This window comes from Gastrolobium bilobum, unplaced genomic scaffold (genome assembly GCF_033153095.1).
Source record: "Gastrolobium bilobum isolate Gb01-03AN ecotype WA unplaced genomic scaffold, APGP_CSIRO_Gbil_v1 utg6309, whole genome shotgun sequence".
In the NCBI taxonomy this organism is placed as follows: Eukaryota; Viridiplantae; Streptophyta; class Magnoliopsida; order Fabales; family Fabaceae; genus Gastrolobium; species Gastrolobium bilobum.
In genome coordinates, this window is record NW_026899052.1 from 405279 (window position 1) to 418278 (window position 13000).

Below are 13000 nucleotides of genomic sequence, written 5' to 3' on the forward strand. Positions count from 1 at the left end.
ACCAAACTTCATTTTCTACCATATCTCTAGTAATTACATTTTCCTGTTAATTTTTTTTCTCTTCTACCAAATGCCCCCTAAATTCTTACTACCAAATTCTTATACATACTTGGCATGAGTGACGGAGGAATACATCATCGTAACACTAATTCACAATAATAATGTCGTCTATGTCCCACATTTGTAAGCCTCACATCCCTCAATCGTCGTAGCGGTAAAAATAGAGTATAATGGTGTTAAAAATAAGGATTTTATAATTTTCGTTTAACATGGGAATTGAAATTTTTCTACACATCTTCGATTTCAGTGCTGATATGGATCATACACATAATTTTTTTTAATATATGGGTCCCACATACTTTTTATCTTTACAACATAAAATTTTAATTATTATGTAACTTGAGAATTATAAAATCCTAAAAATAAACTAAAATTAATGAGATTAGGATTTCTTATATTATAAAATATAATTTTATTTCATATATACACATAAAAATATATAGAACATATATATATTTTTCTCTTTTCTATTCACATGCTATCATATGTTTTTATATATGTATAGAAGTTAAAATTATTTTTTACAATACGAAAAAAATTAATTCCAAAATTAAATATTAAAAATTATGAAAATATGAAGAGATGATGGGCAAAAAAAATTTAATTATTGCATTTTAATTAAATAATTACGCATTTATTGCAATTTTGGAAATAATTACGAACCTATTGCACGATGTGACGCTTTTGTTGGGAGTCACATGTGACGCCTCATTTAGGCGTCTCTCATCTGAGGAAAGACGCCCCAATGAGGCGTCTCTCACCTAAGGTTGACACGTGTCATTTTTTTTTCAAAAATAATAATAATTTAATCATAAAACTTCTGAAGGCCATAACTTTTGACTCGGGTATCCAATTCCGGTAATTCTTTTTTTGATTCCACATAACTTTTCCAGATCTACGCAATGACATCTCATTTGATATATTTTATTTCTCACAAACACAATTTTAATTTGCAAGAATGCTAGTACAAGAGCGGTTAAACCAAGAAGCCTCTGAGTTCTGGGTTTGTGATTTAATATAAAAAAATAAATAAAATTTTGATTTGTGATTTAATTTTTTTTATAATACTTTTTTTTATTATAACAAAAATTTGGTTTGTGATTTAAATTAAAATTAAAAATTATTATTAATAAGAAAAACAAAATAAAGATTTGATTTGTGATTTAAACTAAAAAATCAATTTGAAAAATCTGTAGAAATAAAGAAAATAATTAAATAAATATTCTAAATCTCTAAGGAAGAAGGAAATTATTTTTGAAATTAATGATTAATGCTATAAGCTTCTGGGTTATTATCCGTGGTCTGAAATTAATGATGGCTTATGAATCTTTTTTAAAAATAAAATTACCTAAATTAGGCGTGATTGTCTCTTGATTGAAACTCAATTTAGACGTGATTGGTGACGTGTCAGGTGTTGACACGTTTCACATTTTTAAACTCAGAAGCCTCTGAGTTCTGCGTTTGTGATTTAATATAAAAATAAATCAAGATTTAATGTGTGATTTAATTTAAATAATAAATTTTTTATTTTTATTATAAAAAAAATTTGGTTTGTAATTTAAATTAAAAGTAACAATTATTATTAATAAGAAAAACAAAATAAAAATTTGATTAGTGATTTAAATTAAAAATAACAATTATTATTATTTTCAAAATTGTAATAAATACATAATTATTTAATTAAAATGTAATAATTAAATTTTTTTGACGATGATGTATAGCGGAACAGTGACCATTGTGCCACTATTCCCACTGTTATTTACCTAAATGCCACGCACCTGAACTTTTTTCCCAAACTGCCACGCGGGCTAGTTCGCTGGCAGTAGTAGCGACCTCGTAATGCTGAGCTGTCAGCTTCCTAGTGATGTCAGAGTTCGCGACTGACGCAGGCGACCTCTGTTGCAATTAATGCCTGACCAGCCAGGCCACGTGGCGTGCATGCAAGAGAGGTCGCGACTGACGCAGGCGACCTCTGTTGCAATTAATGCCTGACCAGCCAGGCCACATGGCGTGCATGAGCGAGGTCGCTGCCCACGCAGGCGACCTGTGCCCAACGGATACTTTTTCGCCCTATATAAACCCTCTTCCCTTCCATACGCGTCCCCCTCCCCATTTTCTTTCTCTCTCTCTCTCTCTCTCTTAATTTTCTTGCTGTCACATTTGGTCTTTTTGTCTTCATTTGAGGTTAGTGATGTATAATTTGATTAATTTTTATTTTTTGTTTATTGTTAGTTAGTTGTTGTTTAATATATTATATGTAACATAAAATATTAGGTTAGATGACATTTTAATTGTTTTATTATTTTAATTAGTTTAATATTAGTAGTTTAGTAATTACATTTTAATGTTAGTAGTTAAATAACATATTGTTTAATTAATGTATGTAATAAATTGTTTTATATGCGTTATTCATTTATAGGTTTTAGAAGAAGATAATTTTTATGATTAATGTTATGACACATTAGGTTAGATGACATATTATTTATTTTATTATTTGAATTATTCTAATATTAATAGTTTAGTAATTGCATGTTAATTTAAGTAGTTAAATATTTTATAGTTTAATTAATCTATTTAATAAATTATTTTATATGCATTATTTATTAATAGGACTTAGTCAGGTTATATTTTTATATGTTAATGTGTCTATTTATGTAGTTAATAAGTTGTTAATTATGCAATAAATAATAATATTGAATTAAATAAAATAATTTATTTGTAGGATTGAAAAATAAGTTGTGTTAACTTTGAACATTGACTTATATAATATGTATGTTAATGTTATTAGGTGTAGTACTTTTTATTAATGTATAATTTAATAATATTAATTGTTTGATATTATTTATAGTCTTGGCATCTAGGTTAGAAAAGAATTATTTTAATTTTGTTAGATTTTGTATTTACTAAAATTTAGATTATGCAATAATTAAAATAACCGAATTAAATAAAATTATTTAGTTTTAGGGTTGACAAATAAATGTGACAAAGTTCTTTTACCACAATGTTTGTGTTTATTTAATTATTTTTTAGTAATTAGTATTTATTTTTAGTATTTATTTATTAGTAATTAATTATGGAGTATAGAATAATTAATTGAACTTGAAAATTAATATATTTATTAATCAATTTTGTATTTATTATTTGTAAATAGATTCATGGAGCAACAGAACCCACAACAAATGTGTCCCATCGATTTGGAGCATAGGCTTGCAATAATTAAAGGCATCACAACACTGTTTGAATGTCCAAAAAACCCTTTTAAACACCTTGTGCGAACCATCGAGCCGACCATCAATCCTATGTTCATTCACATCCAGTTTATAGGCAAACCCAGGAGAAAACAATAACATATAATCCAACCATCTTGGCAGAAACGCGTACGACTCATCCCAATCCCCAAATACCCTCACAATCGCCTTCTGCTTTGATTTCCAGGCTTTTCTGTATGATATATGAAATCCTAGACTTGATGCAATCCTCTCCTGTATTAACCCAATTTTAACACTAGGCTCTTCACGTATCATTTTTGCGGTTTGACAAACAACGTATTAGCGTTACACTCACAATATTAATTTAAACATTTACCAGATGGTTGACTTACCGATGATCAATTCACAAATGAAACTAGAGTTAAGTTGTTTGTGATCCTGTGAAAGTGTTTGAGATACACACGTATGGATGTTGTTCCACACGCCTATTATCCATTCATGACCGCCTTTTTTCAGATATGCTCGCATCCTCCACGGACAACCATCATTGTGATTTTGACAAATCATTATCAGCCTTTGCGTATCACTTTTTAGTACGACAGTTGTGCGATTTTTTGCCATACAATACTGTTTGATGGCCATTTGTACATCCTGCTTGCTTTCAAATTGCTGGTCCTTATAAAGCTCTTGACCTATTTGCCAATTTGGTACTTGTGCCCCTTGCATGTCATCACACTCTTGATCGGGGTGTGCCCAGTTAATGTGCGTGTAATGTGGTATTTCTGACCAAAATGGAACATTATCCACTGCTTTTTAACACACATTTCGAATGTCGTTAAGTACATAAAAATATAATTAAACTGAAACAGTAAACTATCTTAAAACTCAAATGGTAAACTACCTAACCTGCAGCAGGTGGTGGGTCATGCGCACCAATAATACCCGGTGATGGAATCGGTTCAACCAAAGCAGTGGACGTTTCCAACTCGAAATCACCATCAACGTCTGTATCCGACGAGTCACTGTCAGGGACTAGACCTTCATCAACCTCCTCCTTGGAACTATCAGTACGCCCCGATGGATCATCTACTTCATTGGCATGAATCACATCTAAAGGTTGTGTTATTGGGGGAGATGATGGTGGGGGTGACACATTCATATCTTCCGCATCTACTTCCGGCTCTTTGTTAATGTCTATGGAGTGACTGGTAGGGATGAAACATTGAGTGCTTGCCTCTCCATCGTTGTTTAGTTCCGCATATAACTCGATGTATGAGGACTCTCCATGCTGTCGAAATGCATCAACTACTAGTGACACATCTTCATCCTCAACCACCTCCACAGCAACCCATTGCACGGGGTTACCAGAAGCACATCTAACAATCAGTCGAGACAAGGATTGACCTCGTTGTAATCTCTACTTCTTGTATATTATTTTCTTGAGCTCATTATATTTGCAACGCGGACTCATGCGGAAGATCTTCGTATCTCCTTCAAACACTTGACCGTTCGGTCCAAAATATCTTTTCCCATTGTAATATAGAAGGCATATTACATCATTGTTATTCTCACTCATTATGTACTGAAAATAGAATTCACACACAGAAATGGAAAATTTTCCTTTGAAAACGAACGAGAATGAATGACTGATCCAGGAAGGGGGTCTAAATATAACACTGAGTTCGCTTTATGGCCCAGCGACCTGTAGCTGTCGGCAAGTAGTTCGCTGACCAAGGCAGCGGACTTCTAGGGAACTGCCACGTGGCACCTAGGTCGCCTTGGCCCCCAGCGAACTTGTCTGGGTTCAGACACGTGCCATCTAGGTCGCTTGAGTAGGCAGCGAACTCAAAATACGTTGCAGGCTTTATATCAACCAAGTTCGCGGCTTACACAAGCGAACTTGAGAACCATCAGCTTACTGACACAGTTCGCTACTACTCCCAGCGAACTAGCCCGCGTGGCAGTTTGGGAAAAAAGTTCAGCTGCGTGGCATTTAGGTAAATAACAGTGGGAACAGTGGCACAATGATCACGGTTCCGATGTATAGCCTTATTCATTTCGCTAACTGTCGTTTTTCACGTGCCTCAAATATACTAATGAATACTTAGTGGATGTACAACTGGCTAAAGTGGCCTAGGTAACTGAACCTGACAGGTGATACTATTGGACTTTGTTGTCTTCCCTTGGTTGCTTACCGCCAACTAAAATAACCATTTTTTATTTGTTCATACCGTTTTTTTAATCTTTACAACTTGTTTGTTACTTTCTTAATTTGCGGGGCAAATGGCTAGATCAGAATTTTCTCTATCCAAAATTCTATGGGGGCGTTTGGTTTCGATTTTTTTTTTGGAATAGTAGGGAAATGTAATAGATAGAGAAATGATGGGAAAGATAGATAAAGTGAGATAGCTAGACAAATGTAAAAAAAAGTAGTTTGGTGGGGAAAAACTTTACTGAGAAAATTAGATAACTTTATGAAATCAACAGTGCATTAAAAGCTAGATAACCGGTTTTCCGAAAAATTCCACCTTCAAATTGGGTTTCTAAACAGTGCGGATATCTATGTTTCTCATAAATCCAGACAAATTGGATAGATGAGTTTTTGGTGAAAATACGTTGAAACAAACATGGTGTTTCTAAAAGCCATACTTCAAAAACATAGATATCCGCTGAAAAGCTCCCAACCAAACAACACCTAAACTTATGTAACTCTTGGTCTCAACTGAAAAATATTTTCTTTATTATTATGGATGTATTAAAACATTTGGTATATTTTTTATTAAATATAAAAAAATAATATATTTATCCTATCTCTATTTGCTTAGAAGTATACTCATATGTGTTCATGTTTTTTTTTATTAAATACATGTTTGATTATAAGCTTGTAAGTTATTATTAATTAAATGTTTTTTTCTTATTCGAAGCAAGCTTTAGATGAGTTATCTTATTTGCAAAATCCGTTTGGATGAGCTTTTTCTCTCTCTAGAAGTTGTTTTTTTTTTGAAAAAAGCACTTTTCATTTTTAGTTCGTTTGGATGTCTGCTTTTAAAAAAAACATAAGTCACAAAAAAGACAAAAATCTATTTTTTTCTGAAGCTAAAAATTTTAACTTCTAAAAAAAGTAGAAGTCAAAAATCAATTTTTTTTTTCAAAATCTAAATATTTTTATAAAAATATAAATAGCTTTAACTTTTGTAAAAAAAACTTCTAAAATAAGAAAGAGATAAAAATTACTTTTTTCAAAAGTGTAAACAAACGTGCTCTAAGTGTACCCGACTCAACGTTTCCGGAACAAAAATACAAAATTGAGGTGCCTTTAACACATCCTCACTAATATATGTGTTACTTTGTTTTATCTAATTTGAGTGCATCTTAGCGCAGCGAGAGAGGGGGCATGAAATGAAGTTATTCACCTTCCCTAACACATCCTCGTCCGGTCATGAACCGTTTGTTCTCCACTGCAACCAAGACAAAGATGAATCGACAACGTCGTCAGATTAAACGATCTAGAGTAGAGCGGGCTCATCTGATGTAATATAAACTCACCACAACCACGGGTACTTTGGTAATTTAGTAGGTTGCCGCTTCAAGGGGAGCAAGTGCCACGTGTGTCTGCTATGCGCCACGCTCGATCACGTTATCTTCGCCCACGTGACTGTTGGAGTGCGGATACGAATCGAAGAGATTTTTTTTGAATTTGTTTAATTTGATCATTTTAAATGATTAAAATAACTCAATATGAAATATTGAATATATATTATATTTTTAATTCAATTTAATGAGTGTTATGCTTTTATTAGATTGAGCACGATAGATACAAGAACATGAGAATTTATCTCCCAAGCACTTGTTATTATTATTATTATTTTTAAAGTAAAGAGTGAATTATGTACTTTTAATAATTACATTACAATAACGTTTTCAAAAAAATAAAAAAAATAATTACATTACAAGGGTCTCTGCGCTAAGGCCTCAACAGTGTTAAGTAACAGTTTTTTTTTTTAAATGTTAAGTTACAGTTTTTTTTTTTTTTTTTTTTTTTTTTTTTTTTTTTATAACAAAGTTACAGTTTTTCGTATCTCTTGTTTTGGAAAAGAAAAAAAAAATGTTTATTTTTTTAAGAGAAAAGTGTTTGTCATCTTATATGACAGAAAATTATGTCATTTTAAAAGAGATACAGACACAGAAAATTTGAATTGTAAATTAAAAAAATCACTCATATTCTCTATCCTATGATTTCCGTTTTTCTGTGTCTATCTCTTTCCTAAAATGACATAACTTATGTCATTTAAAATGACAATCACCAAACCCTTTCTTTAAATGATATAACTTGTATTATTTCACTTTCACAAAAAGATGAATTCACATATTTTTTTTTATTCACTCTCTCTTCTATAATCTATTTTTTTTTATTTAAAATCACATAATTTTACATTTTTTAAAATCATACACACACTTATCTTCGAGAAATGCTATAATGAGTGATAACTCCCTCTTCAAAAACCCAATTTATGTTTCCCTTTAGTAAATACAGCTGTAAAATGCTAATTTGAAATGATGGTTAGTGTAATTATACACATCATTATCAAGTTCTTATCCACTACAGATTCCAATGCTCACTATATCTAATAATTTTTTTTTGGTCAAAACTGTATCTAATAATTAACTATACATTTTAGGGATTTGTATTTATTATTTAACATGACACAAGAAAATTTCCTACACATAATATTTTGTGAGACCCATACTTTTTGAAGAAAAAAAAACTATGGCACGCAAAATGAATCTCTATAACATTACAGAATCACTTTTCCTACGACATAACTTTTATAAAACTATACATTTTATGGCCATTCTTTGAAAACAATTTTTTTTCTCTTTTGGCTTATATAAAAAAATGTTATACTTTCTAAAATAAACACATTTGCTGACATATTTAGTTTGGTGGAGATCAACCTTCTGCTAATCACGCTTATAATCCCATTATTATCGTATGCTTGATGCATATTGACACAATTGTTTGATTTGATAATTTCAATTGAGAATTAGGGTTTGTAATAGTTATGTGAGAATGTCTACAACATATTTTGATTTTGTATCACAGTTGTTCAGGTATGGTGATGTCAAGTTTTTTTTTATATATAATTAAAATTAAGTTTTGAAGCGTATGTAAAAGAAATATATTAAAATAAAGAAAAAGAGAATATTATGGTGCATGGAGACGGGAACAGTAGGTAGTAGGTAGGGGGTAACAGGTACCAGAAAGAGATTGGATACGAATCCGTTGAATCATATCTTTGGCATTTTGAATTGGTGAATACCATAACCCAACCTACCCGACAACTCTCTCTCTCTACCTCTATCTCTCGCCCGTTCCCTATACCTTGCTTTAATAATTATACATCTCCTAATCCTCCACTTTATAGTTATTAATTCATTATTATTTAATAGTCTAGTACTTTATCATAACTGACAAATAAATAATAAATAATCATGGTTTAAAAACAGGGGCATGATGTAACATAAGAATTGCGGAAGATGAGAGGAATGTGATCCAAGAATAGAAGTGACCAACAGGTGTATGTGGATAAAGACGATGGAAGCAGGTAAATAATACAGCCTGGACTGACAGGAAAGCAGTAATGATTCTTGCTCCGATTCGGCAACCGATCTTGTCGTTTTATCCACATCAGCATATTGGTGGGGCCCTTTTCTCTCTCTTGTTTTTTTTCCTTCCAAGAAAAGGACCAAACTTTAATAATAATAAAAAATCCCTCACGAAATGCTCTACAGCCTGGAATAGTCATCGGTCAAACTCAAGCAACTAAGGAACCTCACTCATCATCACCCAACCGTTATCATCGTTATCTCTCTTTTTTTCTTTTTCTTCCTTTTCGTTATTTGTCTTATCTTTTACTTTATATAATATTTAAACCGCAGATTTCTGATTCTCAGCGTACGTTAACTTCTAAAACTGTTTCATTCACGTACTCATCCCAAATTCGCCCCAATCGCATCAATTTCATTTTCTCTTAAAACAACAACAGAGTAATAAATGCAAAAAAAAAAAAATTCTTAAATAAAAATAATAAGTTTGCTTTTTTCTGCAGTTACAATCAACTTTATTTTGGAACAAAAATCATAATATTTTTATAATTTTAATTTATTCAAGATTATTATAATTTTTATAATTATAATTTTTTAATGTTTCAATCTCGAAACGACATCATTTTTTAAAATAAATACAGACGTATCTGAAATAACTGCATAAATATTTTTATGAAAAACAATATAGTCTTGAAAATACTTAAATTTTTTTAGCTTATGGTTATATTTTAATTAAAAAAAATAAGGATTTAAAAGGATAAAATAAGAGAAAGTGGTATGACTTGTGTAAAGGGAAGCAGCTGAGAAGTGACGCGTGTCTATTTACAGCTGTATCCCAAAGCAGAAAGCAATCACTTTTACAGGTACAAGCAGTACCGATAGCGCCATAAGGTACGTTCAAATCCCCAAAAACATAACCTCCTTAACCGGTTTCCACTTCCCCAATCCCTCACAGATATAAGAAAATGGAAGGAAGCTCGAGCAAACCCAATGCTCCACAGCAATTACAAACTCTCCATTGCTATTCCCATTCCCTTCATCAGAAACCAACAGAACAAAAATTAACGCAACAAAAGAACATGATGGCCATGACCCGAAAGGACATGGATCGGATCAAGGGGCCGTGGAGCCCCGAAGAGGACGAGGCCCTGCAGAAGCTGGTGGAGAGGCATGGGCCCAGGAACTGGACGTTGATCAGCAGGTCGATTCCGGGCCGGTCCGGAAAGTCATGCAGGCTCCGATGGTGCAACCAGCTGTCGCCCCAAGTTGAGCACCGGGCCTTCACGCCCGAAGAGGACGAAACCATAATCAGGGCCCATGCCCGGTTCGGCAATAAGTGGGCCACCATAGCCCGGCTCCTCTCCGGTCGAACCGATAACGCTATCAAGAACCACTGGAACTCAACCCTCAAGCGCAAGTGCGTAATGATCATGGACGACCAAACCGCCGCCGGTGGTGGTTTCAGCCCGCGGCCGCTGAAGAGGTCGGTGAGTGCCGGAGCGGCGCTGCCGCCTGGTAGCCCCTCCGGATCGGACGTGAGCGAGTCGAGCGTTCCCGTCGCGGTGTCTCCTTCGCACGTGTTTCGGCCCGTGCCGGTTCGACCGCCGCCTGTGGAAACGACGTCGTCCTCCGATGACGACGGTCCTCCGACATCGTTGTCGCTGTCACTACCGGGGGTGGACTCGTTGGAAGTTTCGAATCGGGTGACGGCGGCGGGGACTAATTCCGTGCCTTTGATGCCAGTAACCGACGTAACGGCTCAGGCTACGCCGGCGGCGCAACTGCAAACTCAAGGGATTGGGTTGGGGGCAGTGAATTTGAATGGGGAGTTGATGGCGGTGATGCATGAGATGATAAAGATGGAGGTGAGGAGTTATATGGAGCAGCAAAATGGGATGTGTTTTCAGGGTGTTGATGGGTTTAGGAACATGTCGGTGAAGCGAATTGGGATTAACAGGGTCGATTCGTGAGAATTAGTGTTGGAAAAAAAAAATGGGGTTTTGCGACTGAAGAAGAAATGATAGAAAAAAAGGAAGCTTTTTTCCTTTTTTTTGTTAAGAATAATTTGGGTTAATGTACAGAGGGAGAGAGAAGCGAAGTGTACATGGAAATGGAATTTCATCCCTAACAAGCCCACACCGACTAGAGGCTTAGCATGGAAAATTTGAGATTTTCTAATTTTCAATGGCTTGTTAGCCTCTTGCTTCCTTGGTCCTGTTCTCTAGGTTTAGTTGGAAAAGAAAAAAGTGGGCTTGGAGATGGAAAGAGAGAGAAAAAAGGGTGGGATAAAAAAAAATGGAATATCCTCAAATTTTCAGTATTAAGTTCAATTTATTTTCTTATTTGCACAAGCATAATGTCAAATACTTGTTTTGGTTCAAATCCAAAATTAGGCAAACAATCTTTCACGCACCCTCAACAAAAGGAAGTGAGTACTTAAATTGAAGTTAAGAGTTGAGACTATGAAAAAATGAAAGGGCGTTAGTTTTTGTCTGTTGTCTTTTATGGGTAAATAACAGTTAATCAGACAAATGCTCGGCGTGGAATAGTACATCAAATTTTATCTTTTTTATAACTCAGACATAATCAGACAAAATGTACCAAAAAATAAAATAACAGTTAATCAGTTTCCAATATAATTTGGTTTTGATTTTGGAACCCAGAAAATTTGTAGACAGATTTAGTTTAGCTTAGATGTTTTGATCGAGTTATTGACCTTTGACTTAAATATAAAGTGCAAAACTAAAGTATTATACATGATTAAGTCGAAATATTCAAATTAAAAAAATTAAAATGATGAAATATTTTATAAGAAATATTATAATTAAAATTATAATATATAAAGGAGGTGTTATTCTACTTAATTTTAATTTGTCCACTCTTGTCTATTCTTTTCAATACCGTTAGATTATAATCTCATCTACTGGCGGAGATTTATCACATAAAACAAATTTTTTTACCCTATTCTCTCTCTCATCGTTTCTCTCTCTCATTGTTTCTCTCTCCTCCCCAAGCGTGGACGAAGACATCACTTTGAAGTCTCTTTTACAAATTGAACGATGATGCAACCAGCAACACCACCCTTCAAATTCTTGATCAGGTCTATCGGTTCCCTTTTCGTATATAATTGTAATTTGGTGAAAATTGAGAATGACTAATGTGGAGAGCAAAAACTATTTTAGGAAAATCGAGATCATTGTAAATTATCTTAAGGATGGTTGTGTTTGCTGTCATGTATGTATTCTTATCACAATTACATGTGTGTCTAATACATTCTGCACCATAAATAGCATAATGGATCAAATGGTTGAGCACTCTTTGTAGGCTTGCATCACTTTGTTAACTTGAGTCCCCTCACTAGGATAATTAATACATTCATCGTTCAAGTGTTTGGGGTAAAATCACTCAATCTATCACTGTAAGAGTACTACCATTGGCTTGATCCTATTCTCAAGTTCCGCCTGTCATGCGGACGACCCAGGTTCGATCCCCGGCAAACGACGCCAAAAACTTGTTGCGAACACGGCAAGTATACCCGTCGTACAAGTAATAAAGTGAAGAGTATTTCTGCCTATCACGCTTGTCGTTGTAGTATATTGGTGAGTAGGGGTGTTAACGGGCCGAGCCGAGCCGAGCTTTGGTCTTAAAAGGTTAAGCCTGTGTTTAAATGTGTCAGCCTGATCAAGTCTGTTACCTGTTATAAATATAACAATCGGCCTGTGGCCTGACTTATTTACAAAAAATAAAAGCATTGTTTAGTCTGTTAGCCTTTTTAAAAAAAAATAAGACAACAAAAATTTATCCAAATAGAATATACAATCATCAAAACTAGTATTTCCATGAATATTCATAAATTCAATTTATATCCAAACAACATAATATAAAACAAAATCATTCAAAAAGTCTGTTTAACCAATAAAATGGGGTGAAATGGATTGAGGAGAAAGAGAGGGCTATTACAAGTAGTATAAAAAATATAAAATATAAATAAAAAATAATATACTAGGACAACCTGAGAGGCTTTAAGGCCGAGCTATTAAATTAGAGCCTGAGGCTTTTTTATTAAACGAGATTTTATACAAGTCCAAGCCTGGTGCCAACAATCAATTTTAGACATGTAAGCT

At 33.8% G+C, this 13000-nt stretch overlaps 1 protein-coding gene across 1 annotated transcript; it reads left to right on the forward strand.

Moving 5' to 3' along the window:
• Nucleotides 1–204: 204 nt before the first annotated feature.
• On the forward strand, nt 205–11321 carry LOC133286573 (transcription factor MYB44-like). Its single transcript, XM_061484002.1, has 2 exons — nt 205–225; nt 9977–11321. Exon 2 carries the CDS (start codon nt 9980–9982, stop codon nt 10844–10846), a length of 867 nt encoding a protein of 288 aa, XP_061339986.1. The 5' UTR covers nt 205–225; nt 9977–9979; the 3' UTR covers nt 10847–11321.
• Nucleotides 11322–13000: the final 1679 nt, after the last annotated feature.

Coding starts and splice junctions, on each gene's coding strand:
- LOC133286573 (XM_061484002.1), top strand. CDS start 9,980: ATGGATCGGATCAAGGGGCCGTGGAGCCCCGAAGAGGACGAGGCCCTG.